Source organism: Schistocerca serialis, chromosome 3 (assembly GCF_023864345.2).
Source record: "Schistocerca serialis cubense isolate TAMUIC-IGC-003099 chromosome 3, iqSchSeri2.2, whole genome shotgun sequence".
In the NCBI taxonomy this organism is placed as follows: Eukaryota; Metazoa; Arthropoda; class Insecta; order Orthoptera; family Acrididae; genus Schistocerca; species Schistocerca serialis.
In genome coordinates this window covers 996,789,682-996,815,158 of record NC_064640.1, presented here as the reverse complement: position 1 = coordinate 996,815,158, position 25,477 = coordinate 996,789,682, and the positions used below count along the sequence as shown (strand labels likewise).

General features: G+C 39.3%; 1 protein-coding gene across 5 annotated transcripts in view; it reads left to right on the top strand.

Annotated features, from left to right (window-relative positions):
- The window catches only part of LOC126471447 (muscle calcium channel subunit alpha-1-like), an 876,499-nt gene that overhangs the window by 473,701 nt on the left and 377,321 nt on the right, over positions 1-25,477 (top strand). For all 5 annotated transcript variants that reach the window (XM_050099633.1, XM_050099629.1, XM_050099632.1 and 2 more), the window contains exons 11-12: positions 9,434-9,579; positions 12,660-12,733. In XM_050099633.1, the coding sequence (XP_049955590.1) occupies positions 9,434-9,579; positions 12,660-12,733 (220 nt within the window). The remainder of the gene's footprint in view (positions 1-9,433; positions 9,580-12,659; positions 12,734-25,477) is intronic.

The following is a 25,477-nucleotide window of genomic DNA, read 5'->3' as shown; positions in this document are numbered from 1 at the left end:
ACACTGTGAGCTGTGTGATATGTTGCATTTTCCTGCTAGTAGATGCCATTGTGCCAAGAAGAAACAGACTGCATGTAGGGCTTAACTTGGTCTCCAAGGACAGGTGAATATTTGCATTGATCCATTGTGTTTTTCAGAATGATGAGATCACTCAGGGAATGCCAAAAGAACACTTCCCAGACCATAGTGCTCCCTTCTCTGGCGACCAATGACCTCGCTGTTTGGTCCCCTCACCCAAATCAATCAACCTTCTCTGGCTTGAACCCTTCTGACGATTGTTGCAGGACCATCACACCAGTGGTCATCTGTCCGATGGAGCATAAAACATGATTCATCAGAAAAGACCACCTCTTTCCACTCAGTAGTCATCCAATTGTGGTACTGGCATGCAAATTCAAGCATTCATCACTGATGGACAGCAGTCACCATGGGTGCGTGGACCAGGTGGAGAGGCCCATATGCAGCAACATTTGCAGAACGGTCATTGAGGAGACACTGTTGGTAGCTCCTATGTCCATCTGGGCAATCATTACTAAACAGTGGCACATGTATTTTCCTGTACACATCTCCACAGCTATTGTTGAGTCATTTCATCTATGGACTGTGGTGCAGGACAATTGGCTCACTGCCAGTTTTGGATAGCACCATTTTGCCATACATTGCATACATTAATCACGGTGGCATGCAAACAGTTTACAAACTTAGCAATTAAGGAATGCTTCCTTCTTTGGCCTAAAGCCAGTGATTGTTTTATTTTGGAGGTCTGCATTACAACAATGTATGCACTGATTTCTGCATCCCCCAACCACACTTCATATGCCCTCCACAGCTAGTGCTTATGCCTCCCGTCTGTAAGTGGTTATTGCACTTTGATGTCAGACATAGGCAGTGGTCACATTAATGTGATTAGACAGTGTAGGTACAAAAATAATATACAAATTATGCATAACTCTCTTAGGATTAACATTGCTGTTTTATAAGCTGGTGCAGAAGTCTATAAGTTACATGCTGGTAGCAGACATCAGGAAGGAAATTGATAATCCACTGATATTCGAAAACTAAGTAAATAAGTAGCTAATTAGCCATTCCTTCCATATTCCATGAGAGTATCTTGTCTCAGATGTGTAAATTCTGCATCAATCTAATGTTGTTTAAAACACGAACAGCTGCTAGCATGAGTTTCTTAGAAGTAGATACCTTGGGGGTTGCAAAGCAACTCAAATCACTTGATACGGGCATGTCTTCAGGTCCAGATTGTATACCGATTAGGTTCCTCTCAGATTACGCTGATACAATAGCTCCCTACTTAGCAATCACATGCATCCGCTCGCTCACCGATAGATCGATACCTACAGATTGGAAAATTGTGCAGGTCGCACCAGTGTTTAAGAAGGGTAGTAGGAGTAATCCATCGAACTACAGACCTATATCATTGACGTCGGTTTGCAGTAGGGTTTTGGAGAATATACTGTATTCAAACATTATGAATCAACTCAAAGGGAACGATCTATTGATACGCAATCAGCAAAGTTTCACAAAACATCGTTCTTGTGCAATGCAGCTAGCTCTTTATTCGCACGAAGTAATGGCCGCAATCGACAGGGGATCTCAAGTTGATTCCGTATTTCTAGATTTTCGAAAAGCTTTTGACACCGTTCCTCACAAGTTACTTCTAATCAAGCTGCGGGCCTATGGGGTATCATCTCAGTTGTGCGACTGGATTCGTAATTTCCTGTCAGGAAGGCCGCAGTTCGTAGTAATAGACGGCAAATCATCGAGTAAAACTGAATTGATATCAGGTGTTCCCCAGGGAAGCATCCTGGGACCTCTGCTGTTCCTGATCTATATAAATGACCTGGGTGACAATCTGAGCAGTTCTCTGAGGTTGTTCACAGATGATGCTGTAATTTACCGTCTAGTAAGGTCATCCGAAGACCAGTATCAGTTGCAAAGCAATTTAGAAAGATTGCTGTATGGTGTGGCAGGTGGCAGTTGACGCTAAATAACGAAAAGTGTGAGGTGATCCACATGAGTTCCAAAAGAAATCCGTTGGAATTCAATTACTCGATAAATAGTACAATTCTCAAGGCTGTCAATTCAACTAAGTATCTGGGTGTTAAAATTACAAACAACTTCAGTTGGAAAGACCACATAGATAATATTGTGGGGAAGGCGAGCCAAAGATTGCATTTCATTGGCAGGACACTTAGAAGATGCAACAAGTACACTAAAGAGACAGCTTACATGACACTCGTTCGTCCTCTGTTAGAATATTGCTGCGCGGTGTGGGATCCTTATTAGGTGGGATTGACGGAGGACATTGAAAGGATGCAAAAAAGGGCAGCTCGTTTTGTATTATCACGTAATAGGGGAGAGAGTGTGGCAGATATGATACGCGAGTTGGGATGGAAGTCATTAAAGCAAAGACGTTTTTCGTCGCGGCGAGATCTATTTACGAAATTTCAGTCACCAACTTTCTCCTCCGAATGCGAAAATATTTTGTTGAGCCCAACCTACATAGGTAGGAATGATCAACATAAAATAAGAGAAACCAGAGCTCGAACAGAAAGGTTTAGGTGTTCGTTTTTCCCGCGCGCTGTTTGGGAGTGGAATGGTAGAGAGATAGTATGATTGTGGTTAGATGAACCCTCTGCCAAGCACTTAAATGTGAATTGCAGAGTAATCATGTAGATGTAGATGTAGATGTAGATGTAGATGTAGACCTAAACTTTGCCATCATATAGGCAGCTGATAGTGTTCTATGTAAAGTGATGTAAATGCTTTGGTTGAAATGTTTGAGAATGCCATGGCTTCTCCTCTTCCACTATTCAGCTGTTATTTTTATCTGAGTAGCTATCTTTATGCTAATATACGTATATAAAGCACTCTAGAAGTAATTCCCACAGTTACAGGTTGGGTGAATTAGCACAAGTCACAATTGATGTTTAGCACACTTTAGAGAAGTTGAGAAGTTGCTTCAGTGGGTGCTTCTGCCTCTTAGTTTATAGCTTAACTTGTTCCACATCCTGAAAAGCTCTCTTTCTTGCTGTAATTTACAGAACACAGTGTATGAATGTGTAAATGAATGAATTAACACATTCACCACCACTGTCCTCTTCGAATGCATAGGTGAATTGTCAATTTTCTGGCAAATTTAAAGACTAATTACACAGTAGTCAAGCATCTTAGAGGTACACATGTAGCACCATTTTAAAAACCATACTTCATAGATTAGTAAATATGCTTGCTTATGAATATGTATGCATCAATACTGATATATTAGCATTAAAAGAACATAAAAAATCTCTCCCCCAGAAAAAGTTTTGCATTTGCTCACAAAGATTTCAAATGGAAATAAAAACAAAAAATCACAAGTACATATTTATTTCATATTTTATAAAAAAATGATTATATCTAATTTAGACATAATTTACTTCCAAATGGTAATCATGAAAACATTGTAGTACACAATGTCCAACATTGCAGTTTTTGCAACACAATCTGCTTTCTTTCTTTATCTGCTTGTCAGTCTCTTTCTTTCTATTTCACAGCAAACTGTACAGTAGCATGTGGTGTTTACTTTGTTTTCAGTGGGTGGCACCTTTTCTAAAAACCTGTGACCAAAATTTCTATATAGGCTAGTGGCTGGTGTTAGTTCTGATGATTGAATGTCTCCTCCTGCAGCTACCAAATCTGTGCCAACTTTTCTTATAAATTTCCCTAGAGATAAATAGCTGATATGTAGCCGAAGCTGTAGAAGGGGCCCAACAATTTTTCAAGGACTTGAAAAAGGTAGGTAAATTTGTAAAGAAAAAGAAAGTTCTGTTGTTAGGTAGTTCCATGGTAGAGGTGTTGGCCAACTACTGCAGAAAAATCTAGGTCCAGAGTACCAGGTCATAAACTTTTTCAAGCCTAGTGCAGATCTGGGTCAGGTAACAGAGGATGTAGGTTGCTTGTGCAAGGATTTCACAATGGTGGATGCCATGGTTATAGTGGGTGGTCCGGGAAATGGCATTGACAGACTCTCTGAATATTCCATAGAGAGTGACCTGGTGAAGATAGCATCAGCGACGAAGCATACAAGTGTGGGATTTGTGTCTGTGTTGAGGCGCCATGATCGGCCTCATTTGAACTCTTTCATTGAGAGGGTGAACTTGGAGTTGGAGTGGCTGGTTTGATTCCTGTGGATGCTATCGATAGGTGGGACTACACTAGGCATGGCCTTCACCTCAATAGGAAAGGGAAGGGAAAACTGTCTGGGTTGATTGCAGAAAACGTAAGGGGGGACACTGTCACAAGTGGTAAAATACCAGTGGTCACAGGTGTCAGAGGGATGCATTTTTTAGGATATGGAAGGGGGAAAGAAAACGAGTTTTAAGAGAGATTGGCAGGCACATTCAGTTTGAGAAAACAGATGAACAGGAGTCAAATTTTAGCATACAGCCTCCATTTAAACAATGTTTAACAGAAAGTAATCAGAAACTGCCATCAAATCTTCGCCAAAGCAGTTGTAATCCCATTAGTATTCAGTATCAGTTATCTTTATTACACCAGAACATTCCAGGACTCAGAAATAAAGTTGATGAACTACTCATTTGTATTGATGAAATGAATTCATCTAACCAAATTGACATAATCTGCCTCTCTGAACATCAAGTGACCACTGGTATAGATATCTTAGACATTTTAGGATTTAAGCTAGCTTCCTACTTCTGCAGAGTAGATATGGATGGAGGAGGAGTTGCCACATTTATTAAAAACTATCATAAATTCAAGAACATTGACATTAATAAATTCTGTTTAGAGCAGCACCTAGAAGCATGTGCAACAGAAGTAGAGTTTCATAACATATCCTATACAATAGTAACTATTTACCAAGCACCTGCATGAAATTATAATCTATTCATAAATCATCTAGAAGCTCTTTTGGGTTATTTAACAGAAAGAAACAAAGAAATTTTGATTGCTGGTGACTTTAATACAGATTTTCTAATGCAATCTTCCAGTAAACATTTACTGCAGTTAGTAATGTTGTCTTTGAATCTAACTCACACTGTAAACTTTCCAAGTAGAATCACTAAATCCTCAAGGACAGCCATTGATCACATTTTTATAGACAAATCAAAGGAACAAAATCATATAATAAAACCTGTTATAAATGGACTATCAGATCATGACATGCAGCTCCTTGTTTTAGATGTAAATTCTAAGCAGATTATCAAGACTGCTAAATCTGACTACAGGAGGGTAGTCAATCAACTAAAAATTGAGTGTTTTATAAAACTGCTAAAAGATATGAACTGGAAAGATGTTTATAGTGCTCATGACACAAATGAAAAATATAAGATATTCATGAACAATGTCAGTACCATGTTTGAAAACTGTTTTCCTCTAAAAGTTACTCAAATTAAAAAGAAGTCTATAATAAAACCATGGATTACACAAGGAATAAAGATTTCCTGTAAGACAAAAAGGAAAATGTATCCGTCAACCAAGAATAGCTCCAATGCTGATGATTTAGCTAAATACAAGGACTACTGTAAAATATTTAAAAAAGTAATTCAGACATCTATACAAATGCACTACGAGAAGAAGATAGCAATGTCAGGGAACAAAATAAAAACAATATGGGATATAGTGAAAGCGGAGACTGGTAGAACCAGAAAGGAACAGGAGTAAATAGCATTAAGGGTAGATGACACATTAGTAACTGATGGGCATAGTGTGGCAAATCTATTTAACAAGTACTTTATATCCGTTACTGATAGAATGGAATTGTCAGTATAGGTAAATAATGCCCTTGAATATCTGAAACTAGCCTTTACAAATAGCTTCAGGTACATGAATATGTCACTCACTTCACCAAAAGAAATAACTTCCACAATAAAATCTTTAAAAACAAAGCATTCTAGTGGTTACGATGAAATATCAACAAAGGTAATTATGGCATGTTCTTGTGAGTTTAGTACAATTCTAAGTTACTTGTGTAACCAGTCAATTATAACTGGGACATTTCCTGACTGGCTAAAATATACAGATGTTAAGCCTCTATTCAAGAAAGGGGATAAAGAAATACCATCAAACTACAGACTGATTTTACTTTTGCCAGCTTTCTCAAAAGTTTTAGAAAAAGTAATGTACAGGCAGCTTCTCAACCATCTGACCACAAATAAAATATTATCACGAACACAGTTTGGATTTCTGAAGGGTTCTGATATCGAGAAGGCTATTTACACCTACAGTGAAAATGTACTTAATTCATTAAATAACAAATTACAAGCAGCAGGTATTTTCTGTGATTTGTCAAAGGCAGTTGATTGTGTGAACCACAACATCCTTTTAAATAAATTAGAATTCTATGGTGTCACAGACAGTGCTGCAAAATGGTTCAAGTCATACCTCGCTAACAGGAAACAAATTAAGTCATCAGTCATCATCAGAATGGGAAGAAATTACATGTGGTGTCCCATACGGATCCATCTTAGGGCCATTGCTTCTTCTTGTGTACATTAACAATCTCTCATCAGTTACACTCCCAGAAGCAGAGTTCGTTTTGTTTACAGATGATACAAGTATTGCAATAAATAGTGTGCCGAGTGTAGTTCTAGAAAGATCTGCTAATGGTATTTTCTTGGATATTAATAAATGGTTTAAAGCCAACTCACTGATATTAATCTTCGAAAAGACTCACTATATGCAATTCAGAACCTGCAAGAGGTTTTCACCCAGCATATGTATAAAGTATGAAGAAGAGCAGATAGAAGAGGTTGACAGTCTTAAATTCCTTGGATTACAACTTGATACTGATTTCAGTTGGGAGGAGCACACCACAGAACTGCAGAAACACCTTAACAAATCTATATTTGCAATTTGAGTGTTAGCAGACATAGGTGACACAAAAATGAAAAAGCTTGCGTACTTTGCCTACTTTCATTCCATAATGTCATATGGTATAATATTTTGGGCTAACTCTTCAAGTCAAACAAAAGTTTTCAGAGTCCAAAAGCGTGTAATACGTATTATTCGTGGAGTAAATTCACAGACGTCCTGTAGAAACCTCTTCAAAGAACTGGGTATACTAACTACTGCCTCTCAGTATATTTACTCCTTAATGAAATTTGTCCTAAATAATATATCTCTTTTTCCAGCAAACAGCTCAGTTCATACATACAATACCAGGAACAAAAATGATCTGCACAAGGACTTAAAAGCACTTACGTTAGTTCAAAAAGGTGTCCACTACTCAGGAACACCCATCTTCAATAATTTGCCAGCAAACATAAAAAATGTAGCTACAAATAAAGATCAGTTTAAAAGGAGCCTGAAAGACTTACTAGTGGCCAACTCCTTCAACTGCATTGACGATTTTTATAATAGAAACAAATGATGTATTGTATATATTCATACTAGTAGTATTGTTATTTCAGCTTAAAAAAAAAATGAAACCTTTCACAGTTGAAAGTAGAAATATGTGAAAGAAAAGTTTTTTCTACCACTTCATCATTTTGCTTGCTAATGTGTAGTAGCTGTAAGGCTGATGGACATGGTCTACACCAGTCTTTTTCATGTTATAATCTGTGATAATGTTTGGTTTTATTGTTCTTGTAAAACCTTCTTTTGAACATACAGAGATCTGTTTGGTGGTTGCCTGATGTTTTGTGGATATGAAATATACATTAAAAAATTTAATTTTGCTTCAGCTTCCTTGTTTTGAAGCCTGTTGGTAGGCTCTTTCTGTCCTTTATGAGAGTTAGTTTCTTATGTTTGTACACCATGTTCAGTAAATGCATACTTGTAAGTTGACTCCTGCTGCATCTAGTGGACATAATATGAACTACTGCAGCAGTGGGCAGTTGTATAGCATGGGGGAAAACACATTTCAGTGAGTGGAAAAGCTGGGTCCTTATGGGATATGAGTGCCAACCACATGGATATTATGTGCGTGACTGTATATCATATGGGCATAGTGCTGAATGTGTTAAAGAACAAATGAATATTGAATATAATTATTGTTCTTGGAACAAAATACACACATCACTGAGGCAATAAGATAATCTGTGTCGTCGTTGCCACTAACAGGTATACAGGAGTGGCATAAAATTGGAACACCATTATGAGATCAATCAGTTGGTTGTCATTAGCAAATTCCAGCTCTCAAGAATAGCATATCAGAATATGCGACTGTTGCTGGTGAAGAATATCACAGTGCAGTTTATTTTTCCAAGCCACAAATTATATTTTATATTGAATTTACATCTGGAGACCCCAGTACTTGAACTTTCCTGCATTTCTGAAAAGTTAATACTATATACTACCCTATTCCTTACAATTTTATGTGTTAATAGCCTTTACAGTGAAAGCATGTAACAGAATATTTGCAGTGAATCTTAAGCTCAGATTATCTCTCCCTTTGTCATTATCAAAATTAAAATGGGCTCACAGCATTTATGTGAGGCATGTGTCAATGATGATACGAATGCTGACCAGTTATGTTATGTTATGTGTAATTACTTTGTTATTGATGTTCCTTGTTGGACACAGGAAATAAATTACTATAAACTTTCATCAGATCCTTGCCTGCCTTCTCCATTTAAGTTTCCACTGGTTCCCCTAAATCGTGTTACATGAATACCAGGAAGTTTGCTACAATGAAGTTATGGTCATTTTTATTAGTGATCCTAATATAACTGAGTTAGTACTGATACTCAAATAACTTTATTGGTGGAATGTTAAATATTGATCTTCCATTTCTTGCTTTCACCAACAACTTAGTAGCTGTTCTGAATGTTTCATTATTCAGTAAAAAGGGGATGTAATAATAAAAATCACATTTCACTCTAGCATTCAATCTACAACCTTTTCAGTATATTGTCTGTGACTCTCCAGTCACTAAAATGCTGTTTTGTACTGGTATAATGTATTTACCTATGGCAACTGCTTGTTCGCTGCCAGGTCGTTCCGCATACCAATATGAAAAGCATTTTTAATGTAAAATGCCCCCAATGATGGTGGAGAAGCTCACATGGATTGTGTGTTTCACAGTTTTCATTGCTTTCTGTCTTTGACAGACAGATCATGACGGTAACTAAGAAAATTTGTATAACAGATGAATGTTAACTACAAAACCTGAAAGTACTGTGTGTATTGCTTGCTGTCGAAATAGATTAATTGCATAACAATGGCATGGCTCTTAAAGTGTAAGTTTCACATCAGCAAATTATGAAGACATTTTGGTAAAACAAACAACTAAGCTTGAAATTTAACATGCAATAATTATGTTGACACAAAGTACTGGCAATTAATTTTAAGTGAATAATTTCATTTGTGGACTTGTCTTAAATCATGAATTTCATTGATAAGTTAACTGTAATTTTATTACACTGCCATAATAATTGGTGCCTCATTGTGACATACCTTATAAAATTAATTTCAGGCAGAATCGTCGTTTGAGACGAGCTTGCAGAAAAGCTGTGAAGTCACAAGCATTCTACTGGTTAATTATAATGCTGGTGTTCTTAAATACAGTTGTTCTTGCTACAGAACATTATCATCAACCTAAATGGCTTGATGATTTTCAAGGTAATATTTATAAATGTTTTCTTACATAACCAAAGGGTTGGTATTGATAGCTGTTGTTTGTTGTTGTGTTGAATGTGTTGGTACTAGTATTTGTGATGATGATAATAATAATAATAATAATAATAATAATAATAATAATAATAATAATAGTGTGACAACTCTGGTAAAGATAATAATATTTCTTGATAATAAAGATAGTTGCAACTGAAATAAGTGCACAATTTGTTCTCTCAGTGCCACAATGAAGGAAATTTGTAATACATGGGATAACTGGTCAGTCAGGTTCATGTTTATAGCACTGCCTGGAGAATATACACTGAAGCGCCAAAGAAACTGGTATAGACATGCGTATTCAAACACAGAGATGTGTAAAACAGGCAGAATACGGTGCTGTGGTTGGCAACACCTATATAAGGTAACAAGTGTCTGGCCCAGTTGTTAGATCAGTTACTGCTGCTACAATGGCTGGTTATCAAGATTTAAGTGATTTTGAACATGGTGTAATTGTCAGCGCATGAGCAATGGGACACAGCATCTCTGACGTAGCAGTGAAGTGGGGATTTTATCGTATGACCATTTGATGAGTCTACCATGAATATCAGGATTCAAGTAAAACACCAAATCTCGGACATTACTGTGGCCGGAAAAAGATCCTGCAAGAATGGGACCAACAACAACTGATGAGAATTGTTCAACAATGACAGAAGTGCAACCCTCCCACAAATTGCTGCAGATTTCAATGCTGGGCCATTAACAAGTGTCAGCATGTGAACCATTCAACAAAACATAATTGATATGGGCTTTCAGAACCGAAGGCCCACTTGTGTACCATTGATGACTGTACAACACAAAGCTATTTGCCTCACCTGGGCCCATCAACACCGACATTGGACTGTTGATGACTGGAACATTTTGCCTGGCTGGACAAATCTCATTTCAAATTGTATTGAGCGGATGGACATTTATGGGTACAACCGCATGAGTGTGTGGACCCTGCATGTCAGCAGGGGGCTGTTCAAGCTGGTGGAGGCTCTGTAATGGTGTGGGGTGCATTCCGTTGGATAGATATTGGACCCCTGATACATTTAGATATGACTATGGCAGTTGAAATGTACGTATGCATCCTGTCTGATCACCTGTATCCACTCTTGTCCATTGTGCATTTCGACGGACTTAGGTAATTCCAGCAGGACAATGCGACACCCCTCATATCCAGAATTGCTACAGAGTGGTTCCAGGAACACTCTTCTGAGTTTAAACACCTCTGCTAGCCGCCAAACTCCCCAGACATGAACATTATTGAGCATATCTGGAAGTTCTCGCAATCTGCTGTTCAGAAGAAATCTCCACCCCTCATACTCTTATGGATTTATGGACAGCCCTGCAGGATCCATGGTGTCAGTTCCCTCCAGCACTACTTCAGACATTAGACAAGTGCATGCGACATCGTGTTGTGGCACTTCTGCGTGCATACAGGGGCCCTACACGATATTAGGCAGCTGTACCAGTTTCTTTGGCTCTTCAGTGTACGTTGAGGTGGCAAAAGTGATACGATAACGAAATGCAGATATACAGATGATGGCAGTACCCAGTAAACACAGCTGCAAAGTGAAACTAGACTGAGATACTGATTTAGAGAAAAAGTTCAGCAGTCATAGCTTTATTTGCTACACTTTAGAGACATCAGTTAATCATTAATAACAGCAAACAATTATGATTTGCATGGTAAAATTATTTATGACTTTAAAATGTTCAATTCAAATCTGACTGAAGTAATGATAGTGTCAATGTTATGTTTATATTATTTTAGCATGTAAAGTCAAAGAAAATAAAGATAAATATAACATAGTGCCATAAAAATGAAGGAAAAATGTATTTCACCAAAAAAAAAAAAAAAAAAAAACCATATTACTCTTTCACAAAATATGCTGTGGACAAACAACAGTACCATATTGCTCCCTCAGTAATGCTACACATAATGTAACATGCCTCAGACAGTAGTATGTTAACCAATCAATTTGGCAAAGTGTTACAGAAATTTGATTTTCTTTGGGAAATATGAGGCTTAAACTCTCATCTGCCCTTTCTATGCGGTACCTTTAAATCAAAAAAAGAAAAGTAACATTTGCTTTGTAACAACATGTGTAAAGTTCTGGTAACTTGTTAATAAAGGGAGAAACACACAGAAATTTTGTGAACATGGATAAATAAAATTATATAGTATTTTATATGTGATTCACATATGTACATATCTGATAATCAGATTATGGAGGTGATATTTGGTTAGTATAACATTTTTCAATTGTTTTTCTTACCTTGAATAAAATACTTTTGTTCAACCCCATATCTTTTGTGGTTTCAGAGCTAATATATCAATTTCAAACAATTCAACTGATCATTGACAGTGCATAATTGTAAAAGTTGAAGATTGGTTCTTACGAAACTTTGTGTTTCTTCCCTTTGCTATAGTGTCCCCTTCATATAAATTACAAAGCTTTATGGATGAATAGGTTAGTAAGATTAATAAAACTGTTAACTTTATAATAGCTTTCACCTCATCATTGTTGGCTGTATATGTTGTGGGAGGGTCTGTTGTATATCAGTCCAGATATGTTAGTATTCACATTAAAATACCAATATTTTAGCATGGATGCTAGAATTTGGTAATATAATGTCAGTTAATTAAGGTATGTAGACTTGAGGAATTTGTGGATAAACAAAGAATGGGAACTAACATGTCTTACTAATCACATGTAAATGTCTTCTCATAAAGACGACGGTTCAATCCCATGTCCGGCCATACTCCAGAAAAATGCCGGGATGGTTCCTTTGAAAGGACAAGGCCAATTTCCTACTCCGTCCTTCCCTAATCCGATGAGACCGATGACCTCGCTGTTTGGTCTCTTCCCCCAAACAATCCGATCCAATCTTCTCTTAAAGCATGGGAGCTCCTCCTTGGCCAGGCATGATACTTCTCACAAATACTTTTACTTGCTATCATTGTGCTAAAAAAAATTCCTAAGGCTGTAATCATCTTTTAATCTCTACTTTTACTAACATTTGGCATTTTTTATTTTCAGACTGGACCAATCTCTTCTTTGTTGCTCTCTTCTCAATGGAAATGTTAGTCAAGATGTATAGCTTAGGATTTCAGGTAATATAAAGAGAAAGTGAAGGTAATATTAGAAATTTGACAGTGAATGTGTATTGGATATATCTGACTGTGTCATCTTTTCATATTTTTATCATTTTACACAATATACCTTTTTACCACAAAACTTGTGGGAAGACTTACTTGCAAACCCTTATTCTGCCCTCAGAGCCTCATTGAAGAAAGTTTATTGACTTGCTGTAGGACTGTTGTTATGGAAAGTATCCTAATAATGTACACAACAAAAATTTTTAATTAATGTGGTTTTTCCCTTATTTATCATCACTATATGTGACACAATGACCAGTTCCAGTTTTCGGATAAAGTCATTGTTTACAGGCAGGAATCTCCACAATCCTATGAAACAGTATGAAACCGACTCATATAGTGAACTTTCATGCTTGAAGTCTGACATTATATCACCACAACAGTTCTAGTGTGCACAGTTTGTTAGCATTCAGCATTCCAGATACGTAACACAAATGCACAGATGTTCATGATGATCACAAAATTATGTGACTAGAATAAATGTTATCTACAGAATGACTGAAAGAAGTTACAGACACTACATGTTTCTACAAAGGTGTTTACTGTAAGAATGCAAGTGGCACATTCTGAAAGATATAATCATATACAAGCTCATCCAGGTCTTTTGACATAGATCCTACTTGCATGATTACCAGCTGTGGTCTGAAAATTTTGGTGTGGGCTTAGCATTGTTAATGATAGCTTATGAACATTTTAGTATTTTCGACACTACATAATCATTTGGAAAACTGCTACATTGGATTTTTCTAATTTGCATGCACTGTGTGTTAAGACAGTAATTTGGTTGTGGTGGGTTAATAAAGTGTAATGTTCATGGAATCATTTTGTATGCCTATGTTTGGGATAATCCATTTATGAGCAGAGGCACCATCTTTAGACTTTTAATGATTTATGATAATGTATGCAAATTATTAATTAATAACTTTTTTAATTAATAAAGGGTGTCATTTAGTCCAGGAAAATCAAGGCAACAAAAATATTGTGGCAGAATCAGGTAGCTAACAAGCACACTGGCTAAATTGGCTGTGGAAATTTTGGATGGGAGTGAACTTTGACCACAATTATATCTTAATGAAGTTGTTTTTAGGAGAATTATAGTATGTTGCTGTAAAGTCTGAATTCTTAGCTCTCTGTTGGTAGGTGTCAATGTGTCTAATATGACTGATTAGCTCATTCGAAATCTTTCCATGCATGTCTTTATATGTTCAATTATTAATATTTTTTTAAAATTATTCCTCAAAATTAAATATATCATTGCAGTTAGTGTATCAACAATTATCATAGAAATAATGACTTAGCAGGAAATATAATGTTAATGATGGTTGGACACATTTGGGCATATACTGCTCATTCTCAGGTGTGTATAACTAACTTAAAAATAGAAAAATAATAATTATTAGTAGAAGTGCAATAAGAGCAGAAGAAAGAATTCAATCATTTCTGCTATTTGAACATTATAAACGCATATATTATTGGAACTTTCACTGGTCATTGTTTTCACACACATATAAAAAATAATATGAACAAATGAGTCCTTCTTCCTAAACTTTATTTCTTAACAGCAAAATCTTCTCTCATTTTCTTTTCTGTTTAACTCAGTGTCTCAGTACAGTGCTCTTCCTTTGAAATCCAGTACATACAGTCCACCCTCTCTCATAGTCCAAAAGGTGGTTCTGTCTCCCAGGCACTTTTGTCAGTGTTCATGGTTACACAAACACCCGGTGTTTGTAAACATGAGAAATATACAAAAATATCTGAAATTAATAACACAATAATGTTCATATTTAAACCTGAAAGAAAGTGAGTTACCCCCATTCTGAAAGAAATACAGATTATATGCTGGCCAGTCACTTTTATGTAGCCAACTGTCAAAAGCTTGAATAACCACATTTGCTCTGCAGACTGCTTTGAGACACGCAGAAAGAGTCAAAGGATTCTGGAGGGCACTGACAGGGCTGTGAAGTCATGCTGACTCCAGTTCCATAGCCAGCTGTGCTAGGTTTCTCAGTTGAGGATCTAGGGTGTGAACAGCCCGATCAAGGTGGTCCCACAGACTCTCAACTGGGTTTAAATCCAGTGAGTTAGGTGGCCAGGGGAGTACAGTAGACTCATCCTGGTGCTCTTCAAACTGTGCATGTACACTATGTGATCAAAAGTATCCAGACACTTGGCTGAAAATGACTTACAAGTTCTTGGTGCCCTCCATTGGTAATACTGGAATTTAATATGATGTTAGTCCACCCTTAGCCTTGATGACAATTTCTACTCTCACAGGCATATGTTCAATCAGGTGCTGGAAAGTTTCTTGGAGAATGGCAGCCCATTCTTCATGGAGCGCTGCACTGAGGAGAGGTCTTGATGTCGGTCAGTGAGGCCTGGCACAAAGTCGGCGTTCCAAAACATCCCAAAGGTGTTCTATAGAATTCAGGTCAGGACTCTGTGCAGGCCAGTCCATTACAGGGATGCTATTATTGTGTAACCACTCCACCACAGGCTGTGCATTATGAACAGGTGCTTGATTGTGTTGATGGATGCAGTTGCCATCCCCGAATTGCTCTTCAATAGTGGGAGACAAGAAGGTGCTTAAAACATCAATGTAGGCCTGTGCTGTGATGCTGCCATGCAAAGCTACAAGGGGTGCAAGCCCTCTCCATGAAAAACTTGACCACCCCATAACACCACCGCCCCTAAATTTTACTGTTATCACTGCACATGGTGGCAGATGATGTTCATCAGGCATTCACCATACGCACACTGTGTACTGTGATTCATCACTTCACACAACATTTTTTCACTGTTCAGTTGTCCAATGCTCCTTACACCAAAGATGCGTCGTTTGGCATTTACCTGTGTAATGTGTGGCTTATGAGCAGCTGCTCGACCATGAAATCCAAGTTTTCTCACTTCCTGCCTACCTGTTATAGTACTTGCAGTGGATCCTGATGCAGTTTGGGATTCCTGTGTGATGGTCTGGATAGATGTCAGCCTGTACAGTTTTGTGCTGTATGTGCCCCTTCATGTTTCCACTTCACTATCACATTGGAAACAGTGGACCAAGTAAAGTTTAGGAATGTAGAAATCTCACATACAGACGTATGACACAAGTGACACCCAATCATCTGACCACATTCGAAGTCCATGAGTTCTGCAGAGTACCCCATTCTGCTCTCTCATGGTGTCTAATGATTACTGAGGTCACTGATATGGAGTACCTGGCTGTAGGTGGCAGCACAATGCACGTAATATGAACAATGTATGTTTTTGGGGGTGTCTGGATACTTTTGATCAGATAGTGTATACTGGGAGTTATGTGGCTTGTTGCATTTTTCTGCTGGTGAACGTCATTGTGCCTATGAAAAGTAAACTCCATGTAGGGTTGGATATGGTCATTCTCCACACCATAATGTTCCCTTTTCCAGCCTGGACCTTTCTGACAATTGTCACAAGGTGTTTGCCATGTGTCTGATGAAGCATAAAAAATGATTCATCTGAAAGGGCCACCTTTCCCCTCTCAGTGTCCGTCCAGTTGTGGTAATGGCATGCAAATTTCAGCCTTTGTTACCTATGAACAGCAGTCATTATGGATGCATGAACCAGGTGCCTGCTGCATAGGCCCATATATAGCAATGTTCGCTAAATTGTTATTGAGGAGACACTGTTGGTGAGGGTGGGTGAACACCATATTGAACTCCAGCATTACCTATGGTGGGTGCCATGAACTTGTAAGTCATTTTCAGCCAGGTGTCCAGATGATTTTGATCATATAGTGTATAGATGTAACATACTCTGTTAATATTAGAAACCATCAAATTTTATAAAAAGTAAGTTAACAGTGTTAATAAAAGTACAAACATAAGCACATCAATCCAAACACCAGTTACAAAAATGTAGGAAGAAAATGGCAAGAGGATACACTTGCGTATAAAGACATAAAATTTAAAAAAACGATGTACACAATGTTGTACACACATCAGGTCATATGAAATTTAATAAAACAAAAATTTCACTTAAAATATAAAACAGTGAGAGAAGAAAGGACAGAGATGTGGAAAACATGGCCATCTATAGAGGGCTCAGGAAAATGACTATATGTGAATAAGAATTTATTCTCAGAAACTAACAGACTGAACTTAGACAAACCACCATAAAAAATTAAAATATAAAACTTTACACAAAGCAGTTACAAGCAAAAATGTTTACAACTCCACCTTGACATAAATCTAACAAGAAAAACATGGTCATATAGAGCATATAAGAAATGCATTTCAACTGACATGCAAAGATGTTTATCATAAATTACGGAGAATCTGCTCAAATATCACATATCAGATTGTGAGGCCCACTTACTCATTAAGCTGGTGAATGCCAGATGATCCGTGGTGGTAGAAAATCTCCATCTCGTATTGTGTGGATTGTGATGATTGCTACATTGGACAGACAGGGTGAAAAGTGGCGGTCTGCTCCAGTGAACGTGTTGCGATTGATAGAAAGGATGTGGTAGAGAAGTCCAACATTGTCACTCCCCTGATTGTGAGTGGACATTGTGTTCCAGCTGTTTACTTGCATATGTGACTATTGCACCATGGTCAGAAGGGAAAGTTTATGGATCTCCTTAACAGTTCGGCCACATAGAAGGTGCTCTTCCTTTACGCACTCTATTTATATGTGTGACTGTATTCAAATTTGAAAGATGTATGTGTTTAAGCACAAGTTAGATATAACCCCATAGGGTGATGTATGACACATATTTTTCTCATTTGTATTATTACTGCATTATGCTGTCTTGTATATGTTTGTACTGTACTTGTTTCTCTTAGCTCTGGCACTGGTGACAGCTTTTCTATAGTCAGAATTGATCTGCAATAAATTCAGATTATCCAGGACTAATTGCTGCATTTTTCCATTTGAGCTTTGGAATGAGTAAAGATAACCACTCACAGTGTACTGAAAGTTTCTGAACAGTAGGTATGCATGAGAGAGAGAGAGAGAGAGAGAGAGAGAGAGAGAGAGAGAGAGAGAGAGATGGGTGTTACAAGGACTGTTATGGAAGGTAGGAAAAGAGTGGCAGGATACAAATTACAGAGTATCTAAGCAGTCAACATTATGTATTCAATGCTGAGGATGAAAATTTGGTGCACAAATGGACAAAAAACAAAAGCATCATTCAGTATGCCATAGAAAAGTATGTTCTATGCAATGTTTTAAGGAATGGGAAAGACCCAACATGGTTTAATAGTCATTTTATAAAGTTATCATATAAACAGAGCTTCATCATTTAAGAGAAGTCAAAATATAACTGACAAACTAAAGCTGAACAAAGGAAAAATGAGCACAAAAAAGTGTATCATACTGTAGAAAACAGACATCAGCATGGCCATAATGAACCAAAGTTTATTCTTTTTCAATATATAAGTGAACGACTGTTGAGAACACTCAGACAAACACAGAAACAATTGAGATACTGATACAAGCATTTCCTCACAATAAGTACGAACACAACAGGATGGTGAGTGCCTGCTGCACTACGCTAATAAAGAGGAGGACTCCAGTATACGGCATGGTGGCTGCCAAGCTGTGTGCACAGGTCATATGGCCCTACTGTAAGTGGCCTCTGTTGGCCTGCTTGTGCAGATGCCATTGGAAGAATATTTGAAGTGTAGCCTGCCAACAACCTGGTGCCGCAGCATGTATCCGAGTGTTACAGACAGGGTTATAGTGTCCCTCTCCACTTGGAGAAGGGATGCACCAGCGAAGCAAGCATCAGAGTGACTGTTGAAACATCTGTGGCCCCTGCAACTGACACAACAGGTGTGTCTATGATGGTGAAAGGAGATACTGGGCTGAAACCGTTGAAAAAGAGCAGGAGTGGTGCGACCAAGGACACCTGCTGCGGGCTCTCTGCTATAATATACCTTAAGAGAAGACAAGTTACAAGGGTGTTGGTAGGACCCCAATGTCTGATCCCTTGATGTAGTGAAGCTGCATTGACAATGAAGGCACCAACCACTTGATCAGGGACGCCAGGAATGCCAGTGTTGAAGGACCTGAAGGCTCCAGCCTTGCTGGCTGTGAAATCACTGGTGGCAGTAAAGCGTCATGGAAAGGCCCAGCAGTAGGTGTCGTGGATCCTGGACTGTGGAGGAGAGCAGGAGCAGGTGACATCCACAAAGAGCGGTGGTCTGCACTGCAGGAGGGACACCCAACAAGGTTGGGACAGGTGCTGAGGGGGATGGCAGAGGCAGAGCCAGAGGCACTGGTGGTGGACCCACAGCCCTTGCCAAGGCACGAGGATGCAACTGGTCATAGTGGCGAACCACCAGCCCATCACTGGTGAGCACCGTACAGAGTCCATGGCCTCAGTAGCTGTGAATCTTGGCTGTAATCCACTTCGATCAGCAGAACCAGGAGCAAACCACGATGGGGGTAATATGAGCAGATGCAGTAGGATGTGTAGCTGATGGCCATGATGCATCTCAGCTGGAGTCTGATCTCCCACCAGCATAAACCTGTAGAAACTCAAGATACATGTCAAGGTGGCATCTGAGGAGGAGTGTGTGACACACTTCTTAATTTCAATCTTTAACGTATAGATGAGACGTTCTGTCTCGCCATTATTTTGGGTGTGAAAAGGAGGAGCAGTCATGTGATGAAGGCATTGATGGGCATAGAAGTCACGGAAGGCCTGAGACACAAACTGTGGACCATTATCTGTCACAATCGTATAAGGCAATCCTTAAATAGAAAAAACATTTGGAAATGGTGTGAATCAGAGCCATGGGGGCTGTTGAACCACCAGGAAGAGTTTAGGAAGGGTCCCACAAAATCAACATAGATGTGTTCCCATGGACACTGTGGTGCAGGCCACAGAGAGAGCACCCCCATCGTGCTGCCTGTTGTGTAGCACACTAAGAGCAGACCATGAATAAATGTACAGTGTTGCTGTCGTTGCTGTGCCAGAACATGTGCTGACAGGTCAGTAACTTGGTATGCGAGACCCCCTCCCCCAACGTCCATTATATAGGAACTAGCACATCCTGCCATAGGGCGGCTGAGATCACAACCCTAGGTGATGGTCCATCTGTTGCTTAGAGAATGGTACTACCCAATACCAAAAGGTGATGACACAGGGTAAAAGAGGTATGTGAAGGATAAGAAGCCCTGTCTGGCGGCTTGTCCGGCCAACCATGCTGAATGCGATGAACAAATTGATGCAAAACCAGATCGGCAGTGACAGCAGCTGCAATCTTAAAGCCCATAATAGGCAACCTTTCCAGTGTATGTTGCATTTCAACATCTGAGTGAAAACAAAGGAATTCATCCCGATTAAAAGTAGGATCTGTCCTCATCGGAAACCAGGACAGCACATCGGCATTGGCATGATGCGCAGTAGGCTGAAAGTGTATTTCACAGTTGTAGCAAGACAGAAACAGGGCCCAATGCTGGAGGCACTGTGCTGCTTTGTCAAGAATGAAGCAGATGGATTAAATTATGAAACCAAGAGCTTGTGGTCAGTAATGAGATGGAACCCATACAACAACGTGTGAAACTTTTTGGGGGTATAGACAATAGCAAGAACTGTCTTTTCAACTTGTGAGTTGTGCTGCTGAGCATATCTGATGGAATGGCCAATATGGCTGAAATAAATTTGGGATAGTAAGCAACTTTACCTGAAAATGCTTGGAGTTCTTTGACATTTATAGGGTGAGGTAGTGTTGTGACTGCAGCAACATAACCACCTATGAGCGTAGCCCTGTCCTGAGAAGCTTGAAACACCTAATAGACATAGATAGTTCAAAAATGTGTGACTTGGTCAAGTTGCATTTCAGCCCTGCAATATGTAAAACTGTGAACAAGGTGCACAAGTTATGTAAATGCATTTCCATGGATGCACCCATCACAACAATGTCATCAAGATAGTTGATGCATCCCAGAATGGATACAAGTCAGTTGTTCCAAAAGAGTGCTGAAAATCTGCTGGGGAAGTATCCACATCTAATAGGAGGCACTAAGATTGGTATAACCCCAAGGACATGTTAACCACAAGGAGCTTTTTAGAATCCTCATCCAAGAGAACCTGTAAATAAGCTTCAGATGAATGAATTTTGGAGAAAATTGTCCCTCAGTGAGTTTAGCCAATAACTCGTTTGGATGGGGCAAAGGGTAGGTATCAGTGATAGGCTGAGCATTGACTGAAACTTTTAAAGTCACCTCAGAGGTGACCAGTATGTTTTTTTAACAGTCACAACTGGGGCAGAACACTCACTTGCTATAATAGGCTGTATGACCCACAAAGATGTGAGCCTGTTTGATCCTGTTTTCACTTGATCACACAAAGCCACTGGAATAGCGGACACATGGAAAAAGAGCATCCAATCTGTAGGTTCCAGGATTATATGGGCCACAACATTAGTGTTACAAACTAACCCACCTGAGAAAAGAGACAAGAACTCATAACACAGAATCTAACTGCTGGTAAGGGACCAGGTCAGAAATGTGGTGGTGCACCATATCCAAAATGGAAAAACAAAAAGCACTGAGAGCATCCTGACTGAACATATTTGCAGTTCCAACATCATCCACTACCAAAAGAGTCAAGGAATGAATCACAAATTTATACATGTTGGGAGCTGTAAACACCCAAAAAAAACTGGAATATGCTTCTTGTTGTAACTCACCAATTGTCAATTAATGGGAGACAACACCAGAGATCCAAAATACGCATAAGTTTGTGAGTTCGGTCAAGTCACAGCTGCACCAATGTCCACTTTTAATCTGAGTACTTTGTCCATCACTCGCACTTCGATAAACAGTTTATTATGATTCATGAGCACTGGAGACACACAATTAACATCCACATCCATGTCTTGAGCAGGGGGCTGGGAGCAATACAAAGATGTTATATGTGCTCTTTTCCAACAGTTGTTGCAAGTTGCTCAATGATTATGTTGCTGTCCTGTCATGGTGTGTGAAATAGTATGGGCAAGTTGAGAGTACAGAGTACTGTTGTAGCTGTGGTTCTTGTGGTTTATAACATTGGTGTCCAGTGCAATGTAGAGGCAGTGTTTGCACGGCTGCCATATTGTCCCATCCCCATCATCCCCCTGAACTGACTAATGCTCAACGACCAGGAATAGGAGCTCCCACAGGCATGTCACACCAAGCCTCAATCTGATCACCAGGAGTACGAGATACCTTGAAAGATTGATCAGTATTCAACACTTCACTCAAAAATGGGTTCTCACCCTGTAGTGTGTGTTAACATAACTCCTTGGCGGGAGCCAACTGACTAATGGTGTCACAGACCATAAAATCAGCATGGGAATCACGATGAGCATTGGTAACAAACTGACATTTGTGATTGAAGCCATGGAATTGGGCTGCCTAAGCCTGGCAGGACTGGTGAGACTGTTTATGATAGTCACAGAACTTCACACGGGCTGCTGTGACATGTATGTATTTATGGTGATAAATTGACAGCAACTTATACATTTCATCAAGCGAAAGTGAAGCAGGTTCCTGGAGCAGAGCTAACTGGTACAATAACTGGTAGATCCGAGGAGAAACCCAAGGCTTACAAGCGTACGACAGTAACACCAAAAGTGAGGAAGTCTCATAAACCTCCCAGTCGTTGGCCAGATCACTGTAAGGGGGAAGAGTGGTTGGCATGCCAACAGCATAGAACCCTGCATAGTCAATGTGGCAGGTAAGCCCCCTCCTCAAGACACGGACATGGATGTTAATTGTGTGTCTCCAGTGCACATGAATCATAATAAACTGTTTATTGAATTACGAGTGATGGACAAAGAACTCAGATTAAAGACATGGGTGCAGTTGTGACTTGACCGAACTCACAAACTTATGTGTATTTTGGATCCCTGGTGTTGTCTCCCATTAATCGACATTTGGTGAGTTACAAGCAGCATATTCCAGTTTTTTCAGGGCGTTTACAGCATGCTGCTGCTCCAGGAGAGATTGGAGCACTGCCTGTCCCTGGACAAAAGAACCACAGGAACAACTAGATAGACTGAGCATGTGAAATTTAACACAACAATCATTGCCAGTTGCTGTAAGACTTATAAACAACAGCATGGCCACAATGAACCAAAGTTTATTCTTCTTCTGCATACAAGTGAACATTAGTTGAGAACATAGACACAAACATACAATCCATGTAATGATATAAGGAGTTGCTGACAATAAGTATGTTCACAATATGAGAGTGACTGCTTGCAGCATTGTGCTTATAAATAGGGGGGTTCCGGTAGACGGCACGGTGGATGCTATACAGCAGTCATGTGGTCCACAACAGGCAACCTCTGGTGGTCAGCCTGCACAGATGTCATTGGCAGAATATTCAAAGTGTAGCGCGCCAGTGATCTGGTGCTGTGGTGTGTATTCAAGCATTATGTATAGGGCTATAGCAAGGAGAACAATGAGAGAAACTTTTAGTGATCTTGAAAGTAAAATTTTGCCAAGTGACCTGACTAGCAACCCTAAGAAGGTCTGGATTTATGTAAAATCAGTAAGTGGATGAAAATCATCTATTCAGTCACTCAATTGCCATAGTGGCAGTGAAACAGAAGATGACAGGGGAAAGGGCAAAATACAGGATTTGGTCTTCCGAAACCATTTCCAATGAAATATCACAATAGAGCACATCCTTTCAGTCATCGCATGAATGTCAAAATGGCAGATATTGAGATAAGTGATCATGAAATAGAAGAGCAAATACAATTGCTTTGTAGTAGAAAGACATATGGACTGGATGATATAGCTGTAAGGTTCCTCAGAGATTATTTGAAAGACATTGCTCCCCTTCTAGGAACTGTTTATCATAGGTTGCTGGAAAAGGCAGGGTTCCTATTGACTAGAAAAAACCACAGGCAATGCCCATTTCCAAGAAAAATTGTAGGACAGTTGCACATAATTGTAGTCCTGTATTGCTAATGTTGATCTGTTGTAGAATTAAGTAGAATGTTTTTGCTCATGTATTATACGGATATCTTGGGAAATGCGGCTCACTCTGGGCCTCCATTAGATCCCCAGTGCTGTAGACATTGGTGCCAGGTTGATGCCCTGTTCCTAGACTTCAGGAAGTCATTTAATACAGTCCCACACTGTCATTTAGTAAAAAAAATTGAGCTTACCAAGTATTGAACCAGATTTGTGGCTGGATTCAAGACTTCCTTGCAGATAGAACTTAACACTGCTCTTAATGGAACAAAATCAACAAATTTAAAGGTAATGTCAGCAATATTCTAAGGCAGTCTGATAGAACTGTTGTTGTTTATAAATATAAATGATATAATGGATAATGTTGCAGGCTCTGTGAGGCTGTTTGGAGGCGATGCAGTTGTCTATAAGAAGGTAGCAAGGTAGGACTGTAGTGAGCTGCAGGAAGACCTGCAGAACACTGAAAAATGGTATAGGGACTGTCAGATGATCCTGAACTTAAAGAAATGTAACATATTGTGCGTACATAAGCAGAAGAAATCCACTACTGTACAATTTACACTATTGGTGATAAATTGTTGGAAACAGTAACTACCAGAAAATATCTAAGAGTAACTATGGAATAACCAGATAAAACAAATAGTAGGAAAAGCACATGCTAGATTGAGTTTCATTGGAAGACTCTCAAGGAAACATAATTCATCCACTAAAGAACTGGCTTACAAAACACTTGTTTCACTGATTCTTAATTATTGCTCATTAGTTGGGGACCGTCACCAGTGTGGATTAATATAAGAGAGAGAGACAGGATCCAACAATGTGTGTTATGTTTCTTCATTGGATCACTTAGCCAGAGTGAGTTACAGGGATGCTTAACTAACTCTTGTGGAAGACACTACAAGAGAGGTATTGTGCATCACAGAAAGGTTTACTATTAAAATTCTGGGAAGAGTCAGAGAAAATATTACTTCCCCCCCCCTCCCACACACACACACGAGAGGTGGGAGGGGGGGGGGGGGGGGAAAGCAGATAGTGGTACCAGAAGTACCCTCCCCCACCCAGTGTCAAGTGGCTTGTGGAGTACAGATGTAGATGCAGTGGAGTCATAAAGTCAAGGGAGGGAGCAAAGCCTGAGAGAAAGAGTAACAGAAAGGAGAAAGGAGAGCAGGATGTAACCTGAGAGAAGACATCCTAGCTCAGGCAAGATAGTGGCATGAACAAAATATAGACAGAGGGAGACCAGTGAGACAAGAATGTGGATAAACATTAAAGGTATATCTACAAAGTGAAGAAGGGAGGGATAAGTACCTTGAAAGGAGGATGGAGTATTTGGAGTAGGAGGTACTGAAGGACAGAGAATCAGAAAATGAGGCTGTGATGATGATGATGATGATGATGATGATGATGATGATGATGATGAACTATTGAAGTACACAACATTGTGTCCAGCAGCATGTTCTGAAACCGATCATTTAACAACGGCATCGGCCATAGTTTCACAATGTCTACGCATCCAGATGCACTGCTGCTTGGTGATCAGTCTCACACAAAATCCTATGAAATTTGAAATCGCTTCAGGCAAATGCCGGGATGGTTCCTTTGAAAGGGCACGGCCGATTTCCTTCCCAATCCTTCCCTAACCCAAGCATGAGCTCCGTCTCTAATGACCTCGTTGTCGACGGGACGTTAAACACTAACCACCACCACCACCTATGAAATTTGCCTAAATTTCATCAAGTCATGATA